The sequence below is a fragment of the Mauremys reevesii genome, linkage group 10 (genome assembly GCF_016161935.1).
Source record: "Mauremys reevesii isolate NIE-2019 linkage group 10, ASM1616193v1, whole genome shotgun sequence".
Taxonomy (NCBI): Eukaryota; Metazoa; Chordata; order Testudines; family Geoemydidae; genus Mauremys; species Mauremys reevesii.
In genome coordinates this window covers 51882783-51907229 of record NC_052632.1, presented here as the reverse complement: position 1 = coordinate 51907229, position 24447 = coordinate 51882783, and the positions used below count along the sequence as shown (strand labels likewise).

The window sequence follows — 24447 nt, the reverse complement described above, 5'->3', positions numbered from 1 at the left end:
TAGATCTAACAGGACAGTCGCAAGGAGGGTGGTTTAGCCAGAGAACGGCTGACTCGCTGGACTGTCCTTAATTTGATCATGTATCCTAATTGCACAAGTCAATGGCTTGAGGGCAAAAAGAAATACGAGATGAGACAACTCATCAGCCACTGAGAAAAAAATAAGTAGCTCTTAGGCCACCAATAAAACTCCTTGAAGAGGTGATGGGCAAACCCTCAAAACATGTCAGAGGCATGAGGCCAAATTCAAACCACTGTAAACCTCCAAACAGACAGATCCAGTATAGCTCAAAAGGGCGAGAATAGAGCTGGGAGAACTGGATTTGCTGTTTCAAGGAAAAGTCTGCGATTTCAACCCATTTTTTGTTCAGAATTGGAACAAAACCAAAAATGTTCCAAATCTCCTGTGAAACAAAATTCTGATTTGTGTGGGGGCGGGAGGAGGGGTGGTGGTGACAGAGTGCTGGGAATCAGCCACTGATGCAGCACTCTGGTCACTGTTTAACCCATGCGTCCTCCCGGGGAGGGCCTGGTTAAGGAGAGGAATTCCTGATTATGGGATCTGATTGGGGTGGGAGTAGCTAATGAGTTCAGTAACACCGAGACTGGATAAAAGAGCACGGGAAGGAAGGAAGGGGGAGGAGGAGGATGCAGGATGCAGGAGAGAGAGAGAAAAGAAAAGGCTAAAAGGGTCTGTCAAAAGGGAGTGCTCTGAGAGAAGATGCTCCCCCCCCACCCTGCTTGTTGGAGAAGCGGGAGTAAAGCTGGGTAATACTGTAAATACTCTGACGGCACTGAAAGGCAGGCAAGTGAATCCCTGCAAATAAACGGCAGGGAAGGTCTCTGAGGGGCTGCACATAAAGGGTGGGCGCAGTGGGACCTATCACAGTGGGGGTTGATTGAAACCTTGTGTGTTGATAAAATGGAAACGTTCCTTGCTGATTTCAACTTGTTTTTCATTCGGTTCGGGTGAGTAACTGAGCTCTGTGCTTCCCTGACCCGGGTGGAGCTGAGAAGTCAGGCTGGGATGCTCACTGCCGCACTCCTTCTGGCACTGGTGTTTGACTATGTTGTGTTTGGGTTGGTTCTGTTGTGCCGTGCTCCAAGCAATGGGGTGGGGACGCTCCCTATGTAGGGTTCTTATTTAAAGTTGTTGTTGTGCTATATTGTACCCTCCCCTTCTGTGTGCAGAGGGAATGGGGATCCAGTTAATCCCAGCCCCAAGGCAGCACCTCCAGAAGAACCTCTCTCCCCTTCTCCTGACTCAATGGAAGCCTCTTCACGGTGGCTCTCTGGGGTGCATGATAGTTTGTGCTCAGGGTTCTCTCTGGAGGAGGCATTGTCCTCTTGCCAACCTCAAGGGAATTTGCTGTGCCTGTGACCCTCTGGAGATGGTCTGGGGCCAAAGCCCACAGGAGAGGTAATAGGTAATAATTGGAGATATACCAATCTCCTAGAACTGGAAGGGACCTTGAAAGGTCATTGAGTCCAGCCCCCTGCTTTTACTAGCAGGACCAATTTTTGCTACAGATCCCTAAGTGGCCCCTTCAAGGATTGAACTCACAACCCTGGGTTTAGCAGGCCAATGCTCAAACCACTGAGCTATCCCTCCCCCTTCCAGAATGCTGGTGAAGGCCCCAGGGGACAAAGTGGGACTGGGAGCCATTGTACAGGGACAAGGCTTTTGGGTGGATGTCCCTGCCCTCTGCAGATTTCCCAACATCTGCACAGCTCCTCGGGGGGAGGGGAAAGCGAGCACTCGTTTGGGAGGCAGAACCCTCTGCCGTTCCTGGTGGAATAGCCCTATCTCTCAGCTTCTGGCATGAGAACTAGTAGCAATGTCTGCAAAGGCAGCCTCACAAAGGGCCAGATCTTAGCCACATGGGAGCATGACCCTCCACAAGTTCCCTTCAGAGAGTTTCTTTTGCACGCCTCCGTGGGAAGGGTTGGGTTTGCCACCCACCAGAAGAGAGGAAGATTTAGCCCTGCTCCCAGTCAAGGCTGTGCCATTGGACCTGCTCTGCAAAGGGCTCCCTTGGGTCTGCCTGTCTTCAGGAACCCCCTGGAAGTGGGGATCTTGCCCTAGGGAGGAGGATGTGTGCAAATGCAATGCAGTCTCTGGTTGGAACACCTCTGGCTCCCAGCCTGGCTGCATGCAAGCCCAGCAGACAGGCAAACATAGCTCTGAAGGCAGCTGACCCCCCTGTGCCAGTTTCCACCTGGGGGTGGGGAGATGCATGTGCAGAGACCCCCTCCACATGGATCAAAAGGGGCCTGGTTTTCTTTGGCTTCTCAAACCAGACGTTTTCCTCTTCTAAGCGATCCTTCCCTCCCACTGCTCGCGGCACAGGAAGCTACTGAATTCAGTGGCCATTTTTACAAAGCGAAGCAATTAGGCAGCAATACTGTAGCACCGAAATGAGGAGGAGTAGGTGGGCGCTCGTTAGCCTACTTGGAGCATGATTAATTTGTGCAGTTGCAAACGGAGTGAGTACAGAGCTCTGAAATTGTTGCTAATTAACAAAGCTGGGGCAGAGGTTCTGGGCTCTGATTAGACCTGCTCAAAACTGAACGAGGCCCCTTGCAGCTGTGTGTTTTCTTTTGGCTTTGCATCTTCCTTTCCAAAGCAGAGTCAAATCCCCACCCAGCAGTCCCTAGGGGGCTTGGCTTAGATTTTCACGCAGACACTTGGGGGGCACGTGGCAGGTGGCATTGAGAATTGGCGTCACTGGTCTAGCCAAGAAAGGCATTGGCACAGTGGTCTTGGCACTGGCACTATGGCATAGGCATTGAAAGCTGGCATAGGCAGTCTGTGCATTCAGACCGTGATGTACCAGCATCCTGGCATAATGTCTCAGGATCCAGCTCCGTAACACAGGGAGCATTGATCCGAGCGGCGCATGGACAGATTGATATCTAGCTCTTAGTACCGTGAGGATCATGGATCTGGGCAGCAGCATCCTGGCCTGGGTCTTGGACTGGGGCCCCGAGCTGTGGCATGAACTGTGAATGAGAATTTCAGTGGCTTGCAGCCTGCTCAGTCTCTGGCAGTCGCTCTGGGAGGGGCTTTCATTGTAAGCTTTCAGTAGAGTACCACACTTTCAGTCAGCAGCCTCACTGGCTCTAGTGCAGGACATTCTCCTGGTAGCTGCAAAAGCTTGTCTCAGCCAGAAGTGGCTCATGTCACCATGGCAGGGTAACCTTTCCTGTCGTTAAAGGTTCCTCCCCTCATGTTTTCCCAACAGGCTGTGAGGAAATGCACCTGTGGGTCAGGTTTTGAGTGGTGCTGGCTCCCACCCTTCTACTGATGCTTTTCTTCTCCCTCCCTCAGAAACATGGAAAAAGGCTAACGGTCGCAGAGTGAGCCGTGAATGCTGTGCCCACACTGGGGCCCCGGCCTGAGAGGACAACGGGCAGAGTCAATGGGAAGGCAGTGGGGTCTGCCTGCCAGTCGTCACGCTGCAGTCGGAAAGAAGGCTTCTAATGCCACTGGAACCCCCTGATGGAAGGTGAGCAGGACGTGAACGGCTAGTGTGCATAATGATTGAGGCTCTCTCTCAGCAGACGTTTGTCTTCGGGTTGCCACTGGTGGCAGCTGCCAGGGGTTGCTGTTGTGAGCCAAAAGGTAACTTGCTTTCTGACTCCTGGGAAAAGGTGGGGAGCTTTCTCTGACGATATTTCCTTGGTGTGAAGGGGTCATTTTCAATGATGACCTGTTTGTGTTCCATACTGTGAGAGGAAAAGACGAGGCTGCGAGGGGAAGGGTTTCCAGCCTGGTCTACACTAGAAAATTAGGTTGGTTTAACTACGTCAGTCAGGATGTGAAAAATCCACACCTCTGAGTGGTGGTGTTAAGCTGACCTAAGTCCCTATGTAGACAGCGCTAGGTTGATGGCAGAATTCCTCTGTTGACCTAGCTATCTCCTCTTAGGGAAGTGGACTAACTACAGTGACTGGAGACCCCTTCCTGTTAGTGTAAGTAGTGTCTACACTGAAGCACGGCTGTGCCACTGTAGTGTTTTAAGTGCAGACGAATCCTTCCTACCTTCTCTTTTGAAAAGTGAGACGCACGATTTTTAACCCCTCAAAGGCTGGACCAGAGTTACCAGTATTGTGCTGGGATATATGGGATACATTCTCTCACCGCCTTTGTTCCATTCATCGTAGCCGGCCTACACAGTATCATGCAGTGCATAGGATGAGGGGTGGGGATTAATGACCACAAAAAGACACAAGTATGTTGCTATAAAATCTTCTGATGTTGAAGCTGGCACCTGCAGAGCCCCTTTCTAATAGGCTGGTTCCTGAGGGACTTAGCTTAGGTGTCATTTCCTCTCCTAACATAACCAAATACCCAAATGAGCCCCGTGTTCCCTAACACCAAGTCCAGTTTAAATAAGAAGATGTTCAGAACGTGGCCAGAGAGGTGAATACATGTGACTGTCCAACTTAACCAATCAGAAATGTGACAACGGCCATGTTTGTGATGTCGTACCTTTCCCAGACGTGAAGAAGAGCTCTGTGTAACTCGAATGGTCTCTCTCACCAACAGAAGTCAGTCCAATAAAAGATATTGCCTCTCCCTCCTTGTCTTTACAACAGCCATGGGAATTGTAAAGCAATGAAGGACAGCCTCTACATTTATGGAGGTGTCATTCAGACTGGGAGGCATATCTCAAGTTGATCAGAGTTTTTAAATGGAGGTGGAAATTCCGGGAAGATAAGACTTTCTGGTAAGATTTCTGGTGCTTCACTTTTTCACTAGGGATGAAAGCTTCCCAGAATGATCTTTCTTATGGTATTTTGCATTGCTTACTTTGTAATGAAAGAGGTGCCAGGGCTCAAGCAATTTTTTTACTTTCATAACTGATACAGCAAGCCCAAAGGTGCCGGGGCTCTGAACTGCCAAGCCTAGAGGTGCCAGGGCTCAGCCATGGCACAAATTAAGCAGCAGTATTTTGGCTTTTGGCCCAATCCAAGCTATGCAGAAATGTCCAGAAATAGTTTGAGTTTGACGTGAGTTTTTGGTGAAAGCTCACGTTGGCTGAAACTGATTTACACAGCCCCATTGGGAAGCATTTGTGTTTCTCAAGATTGTCCACTAAACCTTTCTCCCTTTGAGAAAGAGGCATGATTGCGACCAATGCATTTGTATTTGGAATTTTTCTTCTAATGGATGAAGCAGAAATAATGGAGCAGGAACTTAGTAGCTCAGCTGGTGCTGGACTTGGTTTGGGATTCTCTCACTGGCGCTCGATGGCTTCAGCCTAGTGTCTTGTTTGGACAGACCTAGTCAGTTTCAGTTTTATCTCCTTATGTATTTCCTTTCTGGGCAGCATGTTCTGTTCATTATAGTGCAGAGTCTATACAGAGACTGCCTTGTCCAAGCAGCGCCTTGCCACAGTTGTGTGATCTCCAAGAAACCTGCCTATCACCCTTCCATCTCCTGTCACCCCTGAGCAATGCATCCTCAGCACATAGAAAATCTAGATATTGTCAGTGACTCCTCATACTCATCACCCCCCACTCTTCCTCACAGGGGTTTGGATCAACCGCTATCGGAAGCAGCTGGTGAGGTCCATCTCGCCGCAGTTCCTGGAAGAGATCATCTGCTACATGAGGAAGCTGGATCTCCTCAGTGCTGAGGAGGCAGGCCAGATTCAGGAGGTGAGCTCCCTGTCGGAGCAGGTGAAGGCAGTCATGGATCTTCTGGCTGGGAAGGGCAGCTATGCCTCTCAGTCCCTGCAGACGTACATAGAGACAACCAACGCCCAGCTCTATCTCCACATCACCGTCTATGGTAGGAGATGCTGTTCATTGTCTTCTGTCTGTGTGCACGTGTGTCATAAAAGCCTCTGTGTGTGCGCGCACACGCTTCAGCATTGCGTGCAAGCAGATGTGTACCTGTAGCATTCACAAAGCCAGGTGTACCCTGGGGAGCTTTGCCTGAGTAAGGACAAAAAAGGACTTCTGGGTCTGACCCCTGTTGATTAAGAGAGTCAACTAAGGACACTACCACTGGGACACTCAGAATCTAAGATCAGAAGGGACCATCATGATCATCTAGTCTGACCTCCTGCATGTTGCAGGCCACAGAACCTAACCTGCCCATTCCTGTAATAGATCCCTAACTTCTGGCTGAGAAATTGAAGTCATAGAATCATAGAACCATAGGGTGAGACAGGACCACAAGAGTCATCTAGTCTAACCCCGGACCAGGATGCAGGATTTGTTGTGTCTAACCCATCCAGGACAGGTGGCTATCCAGCCTCCTTTTGAAAACTGTCAGTGAAGGAGCTTCCACAACCTCCCTAGGCAGTCTGGTCCATTGTCCTACTGTTCTTACAGGTAGGAAGTTTTTCCTGAGATTCAATCTAAATCTGTTGTGCTGTAGTTTGAACCCATTGCCTCTTGTCCTGCCTTCTGTGCCAAGAGAGAACAACTTTTTTCCAACTTTTTTTATGGCAGCCTTTCAAGTATTTGAAGACCGCTATCATGTTGCCCCCTTAATCTCCTCATTTCCAAACTAAACATCCCCAGTTCTTTCAGCCTTTGCCTTGCGTTCCATCCCTTTGATCATCTTTGTCACTCACCTCTGGATCCTTTTCAGTTTCACCACATCCTTTCTATACACTGGTGACCAAAATTGGACACAGTACTCCAGCTGAGACCCAACCAGTGGATAGCAGAGCGGTACTATCACCTCCCGTGACTTGCATGCTATGCCTCTGTTAATCCAACCTAAAATTGCATTTGCTTTTTTTGCAACAGCATCGCATTGCTGACTCATGTTGAGGTTGGGATCCACCACAACTCCCAGATCCTTCTCAGTGGTGCTGCTGCCAAGCCAGTTATCCTCCATTCTGTATTTGTCCATTTGGTTTTTCTCCCTTAAATGTAGCACCTTACATTTGTCTTTGTTGAATTTCATTTTGTTGTCTATTCTCCAATTTATCAACATGCCTCTGAATTTTAGCTCCAGCCTCCAAAGTGTTAGCAACCTCCCCAGCCTTGTGTCATCTGCAAACTTGATCAGCCTGCTCTCTATTCCTACATCTAGATCATTAATAAAGATGTTAAACAACACCAGACCAGAACAGATCCCTGTGGAACCCCACTTGAGACCTCCCTCCAATCTGACATCAGTCCATGAATAGTTACTCTTTGTTTGGTGTTGTTTAACCAATTTTGTATTGACTTAATGGTAGTTCAGTTGAGCCCCCATATCACCACTTCACTTATGAGAAAGTCATGTGGGACTTGGCAGAAGCCTTGCTGAAGTCCAGGTATATTATGTTCACCACATTCCTCCCGTCCACCAAACCAGTTACCCTGTCAAAGGAGGAAATTGGCAGGATTTGTTTGTGGTAAATCCATGCTGGCTGCTAGTGATCACCCCTTCACCCTCCAGGTACTCGCAAATGGAATGTTTCATACATTGCTCCTGGTTTGGGGTACCAGCTGCTTTGTCCTGACTCAGACCTGTGTGCAGGTAACTTGATCCTCCTGAGAAAAACACACACACCAACTCTAGGCACATTCCCTTATGAGCCACTGCTCTCTGATCCACCCTCCCCACCGCTGGCATGGCAGAGCCAAGACAGGGGCTATAGTGTGTTGAGGAGAAGGTGAAACAACCTGCAGAATCAGGACCCAAAATGTGGGCCCCACTTCAAGGAGAGACCCCTCCTTTGTCTGACCTGCCCTGAGGAATGACCACATTTTTTGTATTTCTCACCCTTGTCAGTTGCTAGGGACATTTGCATGAAAAGAGGATCATTGTTGATTAGGACCAAACCTGCTTATCCGTCGCCTGCAGCTGCTTTCTTCTGATAGTGGCACTGCCATCACCACAATGTCAGTGGAAGATTATTTATGCGGGCTTAGTGTTCCGTGGTGACGAGGCGCATGTTGGAGACAGTCACTGAGAGAGTTACAGCTCTACGAGATGGCACCTTATGTAGTATATCTGCTTTCTGCATGTCCTGGAGTCCTGGCAGTGGATTCCAACCTGTGCAATTCCACTACACTCTGCCCACCATGGCATTTGCAGTTGAATCTTCTTCACTTCCAGCCATCACTGCGAAGTTGTGCTGCTGTGTGCTCTTTGGCAGTGGTTTAGAACATAAGAACGGCCATACTGGGTCAGACCAATGGTCCATCTACCTCAGTATCCTGTCTTCCTGTCTACCTCAGTATCCTGTCTTCGTCATGCATCTGACGAAGTGGGTATTCACCCACGAAAGCTCATGCTCCAATATGTCTGTTAGTCTATAAGGTGCCACAGGACTCGGTCACTTTTTACAGATCCAGACTAACACGGCTACTCCTCTGATACTGTCTTCCGACAGTGGCCAATGCCAGGTGCTTCAGAGGGAATGAACAGAACATAATCATCAAGTGATCCATCCCCTGTCACTCATTCCCAGCTTCTGGCAAACAAGTGAGGGACACCACCCCTGCCCTTTCTGTACCTTTTCCAATTCCAGTAGATCTTTTTTGAGATGGGGCAACCAGATCTGCACACAGTATTCAAGATGTGGGTGTACCATGGATTTATATAGAGGCAACATGATATTTTCTGTCTTATTATCTATCCCTTCCCTAATGGTTCCCAATATTCTATTAGCTGTTTTGACTGCTGCTGCACATTGAGTGGATGTTTTCAGAAAACTATCCACAGTGACCCCCAAGATCTCTTTCTTGAGTAGTAACAGCTAACTTAGACCCCATCATTTTGTATCTCTAGTTGGGATTAAGTTTTCCAATGTGCATTACTTTGCATTTATCAACATTGCATTTCATCTGCCATTTAGTTGCCCAGTCATCCAGTTTTGTGAGATCCCTTTGTGTCATCTGCAAATTTTGCCACCTCGCTGTTTACCCACTTTTCCAGTTCATACATGAATTGTGGCTGTGTTGTACTCAAGAGGTAGCTGCATTTCAGTGGGTGGCAAGGTGATCTCAATAGTTTTGCTTGTTAAGTTTGTAAAGCATGTTTGGATCCTCTGAGATGGACGGGGCTACAGGATGCAGGGCCGGCTCCAGACCCCAGCGCGACAAGCACACGCGTGGGGCGGCAGTTGTCGTCAGGGGCGGCAGATTGGGCCAGCGGGCCTGCCGCAGTCATGCCTGCGGGAGGTCCACCGGAGCCCCGGGACGACCGGACCTGCCGCAGGCATGACTGCGGACGGTTCGCTGGTCGCGCGGCTCGGCTGAACCTCCCACAGGCATGACTGCGGCAGCTCAACCGGAGCCGCCGGACCAGCCAACCGTCTGCAGCTGTGGGAGGTCCAGCCGAGCCGCGCGACTAGTGGACCCTCACATGTCAAGCCAGCGGGAGGTCCGCTGCTCCCGGGGCTCCGGGGCGTCTCCCGCGCATGACTGCTTGGGGCGGCCGAATATGTAGAGCCGGCCCTGGATGGTACACCTTAGCTGCCCGTTTTACTGGAAAAACAAGTTTTAGCATCTTAGAGTCAATGTGGCTACACAGAACAAGTTGTTACCCTCTGCTGCCTCAAGCAGCATCAAGAGAAGCAGCAGCCATTGCTGATAGTGATGTAGGAGAGAGAGAGAGCTCAGTCAGTCAGCTCCTCTCGGGTCCCAAGTGGGGCTGGCAGCCGTGGCAGTTAAAAACCCATTATTTAACTGGCTCTGAGGGAGAGGGGTCATCTTGTCTGACCAGGACCGCGTTAGAAGATAGAATAAGGAAAAAGAACTTGGGTGAAATGTTGCTGAAATGCTTGTTTCTGGGGAGCAGGGGGAGAGACTGGAGTGTACATGGCCCAGTTTGGTAATTCCTCACCACAGGAGGCAAGGCTGCCAGGCTGCGGTCTGCTTGATCTGTCTGTCCTACATGTGTTATGAGTCTGTGGGACTGGGGAGGCTGCAGGGAGCGTCTCTGCACCCCCAGCATGGTGGCGGAGCTCAGCCCCTACACTCCCCCATGGGAAAGGACTGCTCTCTCCTCCTGGTGTGCTATCAGGGCCGGCTCCAGACCCCAGCGCGCCAAGCGCGTGCTTGGGGCGGCGTGCCGCGGGAGGGAGGCAGGCGGCTCCGGTGGACCTCCTGCAGACATGCCTGCAGACGGTCCGCTGGTCCCGCGGCTTCGGTGGAGCATCCGCAGGCGTGCCTGCAGGAGGTCCACCGGATCCGCGGGACGAGCGGACCCTCCGCAGGCACGTCTGCGGGAGGTCCACCGGAGCCGCGGGACCGGCGACCGCTAGAGTGCCCCCCGCGGTGTGCCGCCCTGCTTGGGGCGACGCAATTCCTAGAGCCGCCCCTGTGTGCTATGGCCCATGGGTGGAGTTGGGGAGGAGGCCATGGCAGGACCTGGATCCTGTCCCAGGCAGCAGGGCTGTCTAGATACACAGGATGAGCATGCTGCAGCCCCTTCAGGAGCAGGCCTGTTCTATCTGTGTGCCTGAGAGCTGCAGGAGGGATTATGTCTGGTTTAGGAGCCCCACCTGGGGTGGTGCAGCTCCACACTGGCCCCAAGACAGGCCTGGGGCTCAGTGTGCATGGCCAGACCATTAGAAAATGTCTTGGGTCATATTACATTACAAATACTGTACAATGAAAGGGTGCACTGCCCTCAGTATAGGGCTGTGGCTAACCACAACAATCTAGCGCTCAGAAATCTGGCAGTGACAGTGCCTGGACAGAGCGAAGGGGCTCCCAAAAGCCCTCCCCAGCATAGTATGAGAGAGGAATCTAGGACTGAGTTTTTGTGCATGTGGAGCTGCACCCCCAGAACCGTTCAGGAGCAGGCACCTAGCTCTGTCTCTCCTGTGGGAGCTGATCAAAGCCTCCTAGTCCACACACCCAATTTGTCTGTCTTCTCATTTCTCTGTCTCAGGCAGCAGTTCAGTGTAAATCAGGTTGCTTAATAATTTGCCACCTAGATGCTGAAACGCTGCTTCATGTGAGAAAGTTTGAATAATTCAATCAGGGCTCTACCGTCTGGATGGTAATTGCACAGAAAAGCACTCAATAACATGATGGTGAAGGGATCATGAGTTAAAGTCTCGTTCTGTTTTGTTTCCATGTGTCAGCATCACACAGCCTCAAAACAAGAAGTCTTATGCTATATTTAAAAAGTAAAGGCCATGTTCTGATGATGATTTACTGAGTACCACAGTCCCCATTCCAGGGGTTTTACAAGCTAAATCCATCATGGAACGTACAGTGCAGACATTGGGCTGCTACTGTAAGCCATGCTATGGCAAACTGGAGTCATTGACAGCTGAGTCTAAATGAGTCTGGGAAAGTCTTATCTGGTGCAACATACATCTTCTTCCAGCCCCTTGACATGCATATTCCATCAACATAGACTAGATAGGTTTTAGAGTGGTAGCCGTGTTAGTCTGTATCAGCAAAAACAATGAGGAGTCCTTGTGGCACCTTAGAGACTAACAAATTTATTTGGGCATAAGCTTTTGTGGGCTAGAACCCACTTCATCAGATGCATGAAGTGAAAAATACAGGAGCTGGTATAAATACATGAAAGGACGGGGGTTGCTGTACCAAGTAAGAGGTCAGTCCAACAAGATAAATGAATTGGTAAAGCAATCCCCATCTTTTCAGGTATTTATATCTGCTCCTGTATTTTTCACTTCATGCATCTGATGAAGTGGGTTCTAGCCCACAAAAGCTTATGCCCAAATAAATTTGTTAGTCTCTAAGGTGCCACAAGGACTCCTCATTGTACAGACTAGATAGACTCCCTTAGACCTTGTCTACACAGAAAAGATTTTTTTCAGTAAAATCTAAGAAGTAAATTTAAACTGTTATCATTATACCACTATCGATCCGACTGTGAACGCTCCTACTGCAGTAAAAGAATGGCTTTTGTCAGTTTCACTTTTCTCGCCTGGGAAGGAGTTGAAGTTAAATCTAAAAAAGCCACTCTTATTCTGGAATAAGAGTGTCCACATGGGTAACAATATTGGTATAACTCAGGGGTAGGCAACCTATGGCATGGGTGCCGAAGGCGGCACACAAGCTGATTTTCAGTGGCACTCACACTGCCCAGGTCCTGGCCACCAGTCCAGGGGGCTCTGCATTTTAATTTAATTTTAAATGAAGCTTCTTAAACATGCTGAAACCTTATTTACTTTACATACAACAATAGTTTAGTTATATAGTATAGACTTATAGAAAAAGACCTTCTAAAAAGGTTAAAATGTATTACTGGCACGCGAAACCTTAAATTAGAGTGAATAAATGAAGATTCGGCACACCCTTCTGAAAGGTTGCTGACCCCTGGTATAACTGGTAAAACTTTCCTGTGTACACGAGGCCTTCAACTGACTGACTGACCCACTCACTACTGTCGAAGAAAAACTTAGTTCTCGCTTTTTGTTTGGGTGCAGCAAAATTAAATACTTTATTATTTCTCCAGTAATTACAATGGAGGGAGAGAGTGCCATAGGACACAGGGTCCTGGACAGGTCTCTCAACTGGTAAACAATTACATCAAGCCTTTATACCTTTGTTTCAGACAATTTCTAGCAATCATGGAGACAGTAAAAAGCAACAAATACATTTTGTTTATACATAGCAGAAAGGAGTGAGACAATAAGATAAGCCTAACAAAAAGCAAGCCTGCATTTTGGTTAGTGATTGCAAGGTCGTAATAACTTTGTACACAGTTCTTGTCCTGTCGCCTCGCACTATCTTTGCTCCTACAAGTCTCACGTCATTAGGGTTACAGCATGGCCTGACTCTTGCTAACTAACATTCATTAAGATCTCTTCAAACCTTGTTAATTATTTACTGGCTTCCACACTACCATGTTGTTTGCATCTCCTCCTTACACATCAGCTCTGAGTTTGGCCAAGAGAGACTAGCAAGAAAAGCAGCTAAGAGGAAAGGGTGTATGAAGATGTAAGTTAATTACCCTCTGCTTCAGTGTACCCTTGCCCTCTTAGACTCTGTAATAGTCCATCGAAGAGAGTGGGAGACAGTGTAAGGTGTTCCAGCATACACCACCCTCTGACTGACCTGCCAGTGGAATTGCACTGATGCAAAAACCATGTTCATTTGGAAGCCACAGAGCTGCTTATTTCTGTGAAAGACACTCTGAGTGGGGAACTTGCACTCCGAGATTTGGAGTTGAACTTGTGCTGAACTCGGACCACAACTCACTTTGGTTTGTTGTGAAACCGTGATTGAGTTAACTGGCAGGCACAGCGAGGTGTTAGCGCGGCTACGGGAGCCATTACCATGAAAACAAAAGGGTCGCTAATGGATATCAGGAAAGCTTTGTATGAGGCCTGAGGTTCAGCACCAGTTCAAATCTCAGACTGTGAGAGAGGCTCTCCCCCAGAAATCAATGGTTCCATTTTATTTGAACCAATGTTTTCTATCAAGGCAATTTAAGACAAGTGCCACTTCTGCCACTGGGAACTAGATTGATGGGATCACAGCTGGGAGAATTTGTGACCATTGTTGTCAAAGATTTGCCACTTCAGGCTTTTTAAACTTCATTATGAAACATTTTAAGCTAGACTGAACAAAGTCCTCCACCACATACAGTAGGGACAGTTGTGCATTTGCTTGGGGGCTGGAGTAGATGACTCCATCTCTAACGTCAGTGATTCAGTGATAGGTGCAGTCTCCTGCCCTGATGTTTAGTTTACACATTACTCGACAAAGTAGAGGTAACCTGCAGCTAAAGCAGTTCCAGCCCCGTCCTTTTGGTCAGCTGGTGGATGTGTCTGAGTAATGAGAACCTTGCTCCCCATTACAATCACATTCACAGCCAGTGCAACCCTCCCCCTTGGTTGCAAGTTTCCAAACCTGTTTTCCTGACCTCCAGAAGCTCCAGCTGGCTTCTCTTCCCTGCAATAATGAGAAAAATTCAGGCTTTGCCTATTGCTTATGCTTGTGGTCATCGTCTGTCTCCCTCTTGACCTATTTTGCTTTTCTCTACACAGACCCTATGGTGCAAAAGCATTTGGAAAGCCTCCAGAACCGCTATGGAACTGGTGTGGAACTTGGCCAGCTGGAGAGGCTAACTAATCTTCTGCTGGTGGAAGGCTTGACAGATATTCAGCAGAAAGAGCATGATGTCATGCAGATTGAGGCCACCAAAGGCATGAGAAATGTTGCCAAGAAAATCCCCCTGGAGAAGCTCTTTCTACCTCTGTCTAAAGTCAGCATTCCTCCTCGAATCTCTGTGACCGTGGGTGTGGCTGGGATCGGCAAAAGCACTTTGGTGAAACTGTTTGCTAGCATGTGGGCCAAAGGGGAGGTCAATAAGGACATCATATTCGTGCTGCCTCTCACCTTCCGGGAACTGAACACTTATGAGAAACTCTCTGCTGAGAGGCTCATCCGGTCGGCATTCCCTCATATCACTGAACCCAGCTTTATCTCCAATGGCACCGCCCGGATTTTACTGATTCTGGATGGCTTGGATGAGTTTAAGACTCCTTTAGATTTTTCCAACACAGTCGTTTGCACGGACCCCAAAAAGGAAATTCAAGTGGATAGTCTGATCACCAATATTATCCGTGGCAACCTGTTCCAGGAAGCTTCCATTTGGGTCACTTCACGGCCCACAGCAGCCAGCCAAATCCCAGGTGGCCTAGTTGACCGGATGACAGAAATACGAGGTTTTGGAGCTGTGGAGATCAAGGACTTCTTGGATCAGATGTTCCTTGAGAACAAAGACTTATCCAGTCAAGTCTTGGGTCAGATCAAGGCTAACAGATCTTTGTACACAATGTGTACAGTTCCTGCCTTTTGCTGGATATCTGGCTCCTCAATGGGCTATTTCCTAAAGAACAGCACTGATCAATCCCAAGAAACGACAACTGTTCCTAAGACTTTATCAGAAATCTACTCCTATTACTTTAAAATGGCACTGAGTAATGACTGGCAGGAAAAACAGAAGGAGACTCCCAGGATAGAACAAGCTATAAACAACAGCAAAAAAATTATTGGTAACCTGGGTCGGCTGGCATTTTATGGTCTGCTCAAGAAAAAGTATGTATTTTATGAACAAGACATGAAAGCCTATGGCATAGACCTCTCATCACTACAAGGCAGCTTGTGCAATAGGATGTTACTCAAGGAAGAGATGCAGTTCTCCACTGTCTACTATTTCTCCCATTTAACCCTCCAGGAGTTTTTGGCAGCCACTTATTACTATGCTTCAGCAAAGCGAGCAATATTTGATCTCTTCACTGAGAGCGGGATGTCCTGGCCTAAGTTTGGTTTCCTCAATCACTTTAAGAACGCTGTCCAGAGATCACTGCAGTCAGATGACGGGCAACTGGATATCTTTGTGCGCTTTCTCTCTGGACTTCTCTCCCCGCAGGTGAACAAATTGCTGTCTGGTTGGCTCTTGATGAAGGATGAGCATAACAGCTTCCGAAGCCACGTGGTCAGCTTTCTCCAGAGCTGCCTGAACACTGACTATGTCATCTCCTCCAGGACCGTGAACGTCATGCAGTGCTTGTATGAAGTGCAGCACATGGAGCTGGCCAAGACTGTGGAGGAAGCTATGAAAAACGAGAGCTTAGCTGGGATGTTATCGCCAGTGAATTGTTCTGCCCTGGCTTATCTCCTGCAGGTCTCTGAGGTGTGTATGGAGGAGACAAACCTCTCCAACTGCCTCACCTACAATATCTGCAAAAGTCTGCTTTCCCAGCTCCTCTTCTGCAGTAATCTCCGGTAAGTCAGATCAGGGTTTTGTGTAGGGACTGGGACTATTTCCACTTTCCTGTGACATGGGGTAGAAAGTAGCAGCTGTTTAAAGGATATGTGGCAATTATTTTATTCAGCACTATTTTCCTGCAAACAGAAATATACTCCGAGGATGGTATTAGGGTGACCAGATAGCAAGTGTGAAAAAATCAGGACAGGGAGTGAAGGTAATAGGTGACTATATAAGAAAAAGCCCCAAATATCGGTACCGTCCCTATAAAATCGGGACATCTGGTCACCCAAGATATTATGGTCATGTGGTACTGAGAAATATGTGTCATGTTCAGAGCAGGGGGCTGAAAGTCCAGAGTCTTGGGGTCTTCTAATGCAGGGGACTAGAGCAGAAAATCTCTTGAGCTCCCTTCCAGTCCTATGATTCTATTATTCTATTTTTGGTTCTGCCACTGACCTGCTGTATGACCCTGGGCAAGTCAGTCCAGTGCTGTGCTTCAGTTTCTCCACTTGTAAAGGGAGAGGATAATACCTACTTCACAGGGGTGATGTGAGGCTTGGTTAATCCAGGGTCTATTGCAGGAGTGGGTGAAGTTCTGTGGCCTACAATGTGCAGAAGGTCAGACTAGATGATCATGATGGTCCCTTCTGACCTTAAAGTCTATTAGTCTAATATATTCAAAATGCCATGTGTTCTTTGGGTGAAAGGAGCTGGAGAAGTGGAAGTGACAGTGCTAATATGCCAGACATCATGCTGTGTTTGTTATTACCTATGTGTATCAATGGCTGATGAGCTATCCTGAGATGCTGCTAGTATTGCATTATGGGGGCCACTTAGGAGACCACGGAGTCTGGAACTGGGATTCTTGCTTTGTAGGCTGGTAGAGATAACAAGACTAATAGGAGGCAAGTGGTTTTACTTGAACTACTTTCACATTGTACCTTCACCTCTGAGGAGCAGAGGCTAATTCACTTGCCTTCACTTTATAGTACTTGGCCTCTCTGCTGAGGTTACTATAATAGGTGTCAATTTAATTGGGTGAGGGATGATATGGGCACTTCTCCACTAGGAATTGGACTCAGATCCCCAACTCATTTCACACTGGCCAATGGACAGCCCTTAAAAGACCTTTAGTTATTGCTGGCCTGGATGAATGAGAATCAGCAACTCAGAGGTAGAAGATTTTGTGTTTCATTCACAGTCCCCTGAGCAATCCAGGGGTCTACTGGATCTTTATACCATTTGAGGCTGGTTTAGCACCCCCATTGGATAGTCATCCCCAAAAGTCACCTGTCCCTAATATCAGACTCGGCGACAAGTGGACAAAGTCCGACCAGATGACAAGGATCGCCACTGGTTTAAACACAGTGCATTTTAGTGTTGTGCATGCCTAGAGAATGTGTTTAATGGTCATGACATGATCTGTGGCAGCTACAACCTAGTGCCATCTTACAAGACTTATAAAGAGAGTCCCCGGGTCAGCGAAGAGTCCTGTATCGCTATCCTGGAATACGCTTTACACTCCTGCCATATCTTTCATTGGAGGAACCCAAAGGACTTAAATGTGATTTTTGCCTAAGTGAAGCATCTCCAGGTTTTTAGAGGGCATTGTCTTTGGAAGAGTAGGGCCTCCTAGAGTTATCCTGGGATGCTTGTAAGTGTGACTGAGTTATCCTAGAGAGAACAGACTCTTCCGGTGTTGTGCATATGGAATATTCTCTAGTCATGAGGATCAGCAGCATATGGGCTCTCGGCTCCTTGCTGGGGTACAGTGGGGGAGGTCAGCTTGACTGTGAAAGGCAGTATCTCAAGGAACACACTACCTCTGATGGGGGTCGCTCTGTGAACTCTTGAGCATGGAAACTACACAGATTAGGATCTTTTCATTTTTTCTGAGAGCTCTCACTCTCAGCAGCTCAAAATGGACATTTTCTCCTCCTCGTATTATCAAAATGCTTTGTTCTCAGCCACCTCTTCTTCTTTTACTTTGTTGGCCAGGCTGGACAATAACAAGTTTAAGGACAATGTGATGGAGCTGTTGGGCAGCGTGCTGAGCGTGAAGGATTGTCAGATTCAAAAGATGAGGTACTGGCTGGCGTTCATAAAATATTTTGGGGTGTTACTGTTGTGGTCATTTGAGCTGAAGGTCCATGAACACTTTAAACTTTCACATGATCTAAGCCGTGTTGTAAGATGTGCCCTCAACACAGCATTGCACCATGTGTCTCTGCATGTTCATCCGCTCAGTGTGCAGCGGCAGTCAACAAAGAGAACAGAACAGAGACCATTAGGAAAGGGAGAGAGAATAAAACAGAAAATATCATAATGCCACTATATAAATCCATGATATGCCCATACCTTGAATACTGTGGGCAGTTCTGGTCATCCCATTTCAAAAAAGATACATTAGAATTGGAAAAGGTGCAGAGAAGGGCAATATAAATGATTAAGGGTGTGGAACAGCTTCCATATGAGGAGAGATTAATAAGACTGGGTCTTTTCATCTTGGAAAAGAGACGACTAAGGGAGGATATGATAGAGGTCTACAAAATCATGAGAGGTGTGGAGAAAGTGAATAAGGAAGTGTTATTTACCCCTTCACATAACACAAGCACCAGGGGTCACCCAATGAAATTAATAGGCAGCAGGTTTACAACAAACAAAAGGAAGTATTTCTTCACACAATGCACAGTCAGCCTGTGGAACTTGTTGCCAGGGAATGTTGTGAAGGCTAAAAGTATAACTGGGTTCAAAAAAGAATTAGGTAAGTTCAAGGAGGACAAGTCCATCAATGGCTATTAGCCAAGATGGTCACAGATGCAACCACATGGTCTGGATGTTCCTAGGCCTCTTGACTGCCAGAAATATCTGGCACTGGCTGCTGTCAGAGACAGAATACTGGGCTAGATGGACCATTGATCTACATGGATCCAGTATGGCCATTCTTATGTCTGACTTGCAAGCCCTGGCCGCACACTAATCATCTTCTCCACACTAAATTTGACCTTTTTATCTCTATTAATATTGCTGTAGAGCCCATTGAGATATGTTCTGGTAGTTCAATGCATACAGATAACTGTCTAATGCCCTGGAAGTTTGGGTAACTAACTTGCCTCCAAAACTGGTGCTCAATCCCATCTTAACTGACCAGCAAACGCCTCCTCTAACAGGGGGACTTCCAGGGTGGAGGCTCCCCTGCTGGACAATGCTGATTGACCAAGATGATGATGATGTCCTTTGCTGGTATGAGGATGGATGTTTATTGTAATCACAGTCAGGATGGCGGCTCTGGGAGCACAAGTTTGTCAAGAGGGGTAGGTGAGCAGGGAAGGTGTCTCACTGCCACACTGTCTCTCTACACAGCTAATTGCAGTTCATAGGCAGACTTTGACTCTCAAAACTTGTGATCAGTGCCACCTAGACTAGTTATTTTCAGCTAGATTTCAGCCTCTGCCTCTTTCCGAAGCCTGCTGCTTGAGCGGCAATTTAAGGTCGAAAGCAGGGAAGTGAGGACCGTGGCTTGTACTAAGTTTTACTGGAGTTTTGCTCCCCAAATTGCAGTTCCCAGCTCTCTTGGGCGGGGGGATCTGAAATGTGGAATTAACAAGGAATGGTTCCCGTGGGCTCAGACACTAAAGTGCCAGTGCAGACAGAGTGCTTTGCAATGCTGGTGGAGGTGCGCTCTGAGCTCTTCTGAGAAAAGGCATTCATAAAGTAGCCAGGCCACAAGCAGTGCTGATGCCTTCAAAGTCAGCGGTGCAGATAATTCCCCAGTACCATATGCTGGCAGGTTACTGGAGTCTCTCAGGCGAGGTTTGAGGACCTGGGTGACACAGCCCAAGTCAAGGGGGCTGTTACAGTATTGGGTGGGGGAGGTTCTGTGGCTTGTGACATGTAGGAGGTCAGACTAGCAGCTCATGATGGTCCCTTCTGGCCCAGATCTCTGAGTCTGGGAGTTATTCGGAATGTTAAAGTCGGGTCTGATTAGTGGCGCATGTCGGAAAACTGTAGGGCAAATGGCTAACCCTGTAGGGCACCAACGCTGAGTATAATGTTCTTCTACTTAGCACTGCTCCTGAGGGCAAGTTTGTGGCTCCTTGTTCTCCTGCCACCTTAGAGCAGGAGACCCTCCCCTCTCTGAGAGCACCGGGCTCCCAGCAGAGTCTGCCTTTCCCCACCTACCTCTTCCTTCCTCCAACTCTGTGCCCCTGCCCAGACTCCCTCTCATTTCCACATGAGTCATTGCCTGCCCCAGTGCGGCACAGCACCTTCCCACTGCCCTCCTGGGGCCCAGCCAGCGAGAGCCGTCAGTCACAGCCACAGAGCACAGCCACGGCCAGGGATAGCTCACTGGGGCCATGGGACTTGTTGCAGGAATGAATTCCAGTCCAGCGAGGTCTAGGGTGACCAGACGGCAAGTGTGAAAAATCGGGATGGGGGTGGGGGGTAATAGGAGCCTATATAAGAAAAAGCCCCAAATATCGGGACTGTCCCTATAAAATCGGGACATCTGGTCACTCTAGCCTAGGTCTCTCAACAGCCAGCACCTCTCCCTGCACCTGCCATTGCCCTCAGTCCCCAGATGACATATACCTAGGGATCAACTGGTTTCCAAAGGGTTAACATGATCTTATAATGAACCAATGGAACTGTATTTGTCAAACGTAATATGGTCACCTCCATGTTATAACAGTATTCCTCTTCCATGCAAATTCCTTAGCTGTGTCCTTGGCAGTTTCTGTGGCTGGCAGCGGGCTTGGAGGGATGTAATGGGCTAGGAACTGTATTTGTTCTCTTTAGGCTAGATGCTAACTCCAGTTTCTTTTCCCGGACAGCTTGGCAGAAAACCAGATCAGTAACAAAGGGGCCAAAGCCCTCGCCAGATCCCTGATGGTCAACAGGAGCCTGACAGTACTTGAGTAAGTTTCGTATGTTTCCTAGTTGATGTCGTCCACCCTGTGGGCAAACATGGGTGCCTGCAGTGCACTCACTTGCTGTCAGCTGTTTCCTTCATGAAAATTGATTAAATAGAACGGGTGATGTCAGCTGACCTTCATTTCTGCACATTGGAGGATGGCTCCTGCCCACCGTAATCAGTTCCCAGAAGAGATGAATAATGTTGTTTGTAGTATTTTAGATTGGTGACTAATGAGAGAAATGTCAGCTGCCAAGCTTGTTTTCTCTTTCTGAAATCAGCTGTCACCAAATTTCAAAGATTTCAACCCCAAAGCAGCTTGAACAGCTGAAATCCTGTAAGGAAGCTCATGTGATGCCTTCTTGCGAAAAAAATCAAAGATTAAAATCCCTTCCCTGCTCCCCCCACGTTCAAAATGAATGAGCATTGCAGATTTCAAGATTCTTCTTGGAGTAGCCTCTGCACATTCCCACTCCTGGGATGTGCTGGCAGTGCAGCTCTGACATCCACCAATGCATCCCCTAATGAGTGTGACAGTGTAGAGTCCATCTCAAAAAACTCTGGTTGCATATGAGCAACATTCATTCCTAGTTCATTGGTGGCCTGATACAATGTCCACTGAAGGCAATGGGAGTCTTTCCATTGTCTTTAGTGGACATTCAAGGAGACCCTGGGAACATGGAAACTAACTGTGGCAGTCAGTAGCCTGTTACAAGTGACTAGTTGTTACAGAGTGTCGGGGAGTCAGGGCCCTGCAATCAAGTCCTTCTTGGGGTTCAGGGAGCTTAGACCCCAGCTTGGGGTTCCCTGCGTTGCAGCACCCAGCCCAAACTGAAACTAAAAAAACCCTCTCGCCGCTTTCTCCCCTCTGCTCCTCCTCTCGTTTGTTCAGTCTCCTGGGCAGAAGGTGTCACTTCTCCCAACCTCCCTCCTGGCTCAGGTTACAGCTCAGGTAGCTTCCTTCTCATCCCCAATGTAACTCCCAGGCAACATTCCCAGGTCAAATCTGCCCCGCTCCCTGCTCCGTCACACTAGTATATTAAACATGCCAAGCATATCTCGCAACCTGCCCTGGCCCAGATGTGGAACATGACCTGTGACAAAGATTCAAAATGAGGGACCCCAAAAAGTTATTCATCCAGGAAATGTAAGATGCTGTATGATTCCTTCCTGGGGCATGAAAAACTCTCTCTACAGCCTCAGTTTCGCATTTATTTATTTGTGATGTAAATGATTTTCAATAATAATAGTTGGGGGACACCAAATTTGTGTGAAATGTACTCAACTTTTCAATGTAAAGCTATACATCTAGGAACAAAGATCATAGGCCATAATTAGGGGATGGGGGACTCTACCCTGGAAATCAGTGACTCTGAAAGAGATTGGGGGTCATGGTGGGTAATCAGCTGATGATGATGAGCTCCCAGTGTGACGCTGTGCCGAAAAGAGCTAATGCGATCCTTGAACACACAAACAGGGGAACCTCGAGTAGGAGCAGGCAGGTTATAGTACATCTGTTTGGTACTGGTGCAACCACTGCTGGAATCCTGTGTCCAGTTCTGGTGTCCCCAGTTCAAGAAGGATGTTGATAACTTGGAGAAGGTTCAGAGAAGAGCTGCAAAGATGATTAAAGGATTGGAGAATCTGCCTTATAGTGACAGACTGAGCTCCTTGAGTTTAATTAGCTTAACAAAAAGAAGGTAAAGGGGTGACTTGATCACAATCTGTTAAATACCTACAGGGGGAACAAATAATTGACAATATTTCAATCGAGCAGACAAAGATCTAACAAGGTCCAATGGCTGGAAGTTGAAGCTAGACAAATTTAAGACTGGAAATAAGGTACAAATTTTAACAATGAGGGTAATTAACCTGTGGAACGACTTACCAAGGGTTATGGTGGATTCTCCATCACTGGCAAGTTTTCAATCAATACTGGATGTATTTTCTAAAAGTTCTGCTCTAGTTCAGACAGGAACTACAGTAATTCAGGGAAGACCTCTGGCCTGTGTCCTAGGTCAGACTAGACGATCACAATGGGCCCATCTGGCCTTAGCTGTGAATCTATGGAATGATGGACAGTTGACTCTTGACTCCTCCCATGATAATCTATTAAACCGCACTAAAGACACCCTGAGTTCCAGTAACAGAGGCTAAGCCCCAGTGGCTGGGAAGATCAAGTTTTAAACTGAACACCCACCCTTAAGTCTCCCTTGTCAGACCAGTTTTGTTCTTGTCTGGATTTTCTAACTTTAGCTTTTTTGTCTCTCTTTATCCTCGCTCCGCCTTCTCCCCAGCCTTCGCAGTAACGCCATCGGACCCACAGGGGCAAAAGCACTGGCTGATGCACTGAAAATAAATCAAGTCCTACTCTCCCTGAAGTAAGTGCTGTTGGTTTCCCTTCCTTGGCTTCTTCTGAAAGCTAATTCCTAATAGACATAATTGTCCATGCGAGAGACCGCTGTGTGGGTGTGAACAGTCTTCATCTCACTGGCTATCGATGTTCAAATACCTAGACTAGAAGGATTGTGGGTAGTAAACAGTACAAGTACAGTCAACTTGCAGCAGGTGGTTGTCACAAGTGCAGTAGCCATAGAAACGATGTGTCACTTGCAATGTCCAGGAACAATCTTTTCCTGGCAGGGTTTTGGCAGACAGCTCCTGAGAGTCCATCTTAACTTTACAGGGGACCCAGGAGAAGCCACCTTGGAGATGCTACTTAGTTCTCTCCAGATGCCCAGCTGAAGTGGGGGATGCGCTCACTGAAGCTGCTAGCTCTTCACAGTGATGCTGGGCTTTATGGTGTCGTGTCAAAAGGGCTGTCCCAGCATTAGAAACATTGCATGTGGTGTTGGGTTGAAAGGTGCGTCAGAACGACCGAGGTCTCTAATTGTCATTGCCGTGGGCTAATTCTAGGCTTCCCTGCAGTGAGGGACACAGCAACATCTACGTTGTGTTCTTGGATTTTCTCTGCTATCCCTCTTCTTTAATAAGATGAGGTCAGGTCCAGGGCAAATTGTTTGTACCTATAAACGTACTGCATTTGCACTTTGGCTATGCAATGAGGAGAAACTCAGTGGTTTTGACTGAGTTGCACTCTGAGGTTTTGGAGTTGTTGGACTTTTGGGCCCATGTGGACGGAAATCAAAGGAATTGTTCGTGTGATTCCCTAGCAACTGAACCTGTTGAGTTTTGTATTTCATAGGTTATGGATCCCGTGGGCCTGGTGCACCTCTCCAAGATGCTGGTGTAAATCAGGAACAGGAAGTCAATGAACTTATGCCAATGAGAAACCAAGGGGAGATCAGAATCAAGCCCAATAGATCTAGAGATTGGCTCAAACCACAAAATTGAGATCTGGATTTTGAATATTCCCCCTCCCCAGTTTGAGGTGTGATGGAGTCAAGCTAAGGAGTTCTGGCTCCAGCCCAGCTCTACTTATATCTTCTTGCCCTGAACCAACTATCCAGAACTACTTTGAATTCTCCCTCCTCCCCCATTCTCCCTGTAGAAGTCATAGGGCATAACTTAGTACATGGACTGAGGGATTGGAATGGATCTGGTTGGGGTGTACATGCTGATATGTATGTCTCATTATTCAGTACAATATCTATTGACTTACTGTCTTGTTTATATTTATTTAATTATTCTCCATATTGAGATTCAATTGCTATTTAAAAATCATGATTATGTAAAAAAAATAGGCAGTAAGTTTTAAAACAAACAAAAGGAAGTATTTCTTCACACAACGCACAGTCAACCTGTGGAGTTCATTGCCAGGGGATGTTGTGAAGGCCAAAAGTATAACTGGGTTCAAAACAGAACTAGATAAGTTCCTGGAGGACAGGTCTGTCAATGGCTAT

General features: G+C 47.6%; 1 protein-coding gene across 8 annotated transcripts in view; it reads left to right on the top strand.

The window, feature by feature from the left end:
• Window positions 1–24447, top strand: part of NLRC3 (NLR family CARD domain containing 3) — an 89607-nt gene that overhangs the window by 40476 nt on the left and 24684 nt on the right. For 6 of the 8 annotated variants that reach the window (XM_039491201.1, XM_039491204.1, XM_039491203.1 and 3 more), the window contains 6 exons: window positions 3331–3508; window positions 5539–5799; window positions 13940–15683; window positions 17668–17754; window positions 20505–20588; window positions 22882–22965. In XM_039491201.1, the coding sequence (XP_039347135.1) occupies window positions 3502–3508; window positions 5539–5799; window positions 13940–15683; window positions 17668–17754; window positions 20505–20588; window positions 22882–22965 (2267 nt within the window). In that variant the 5' untranslated portion in view covers window positions 3331–3501. Of the gene's footprint in view, window positions 1–3330; window positions 3509–5538; window positions 5800–13939; window positions 15684–17667; window positions 17755–20504; window positions 20589–22881; window positions 22966–24447 lie in introns of those variants that run through there. The other 2 variants (XM_039491207.1, XM_039491208.1) reach the window with 2 other exon arrangements.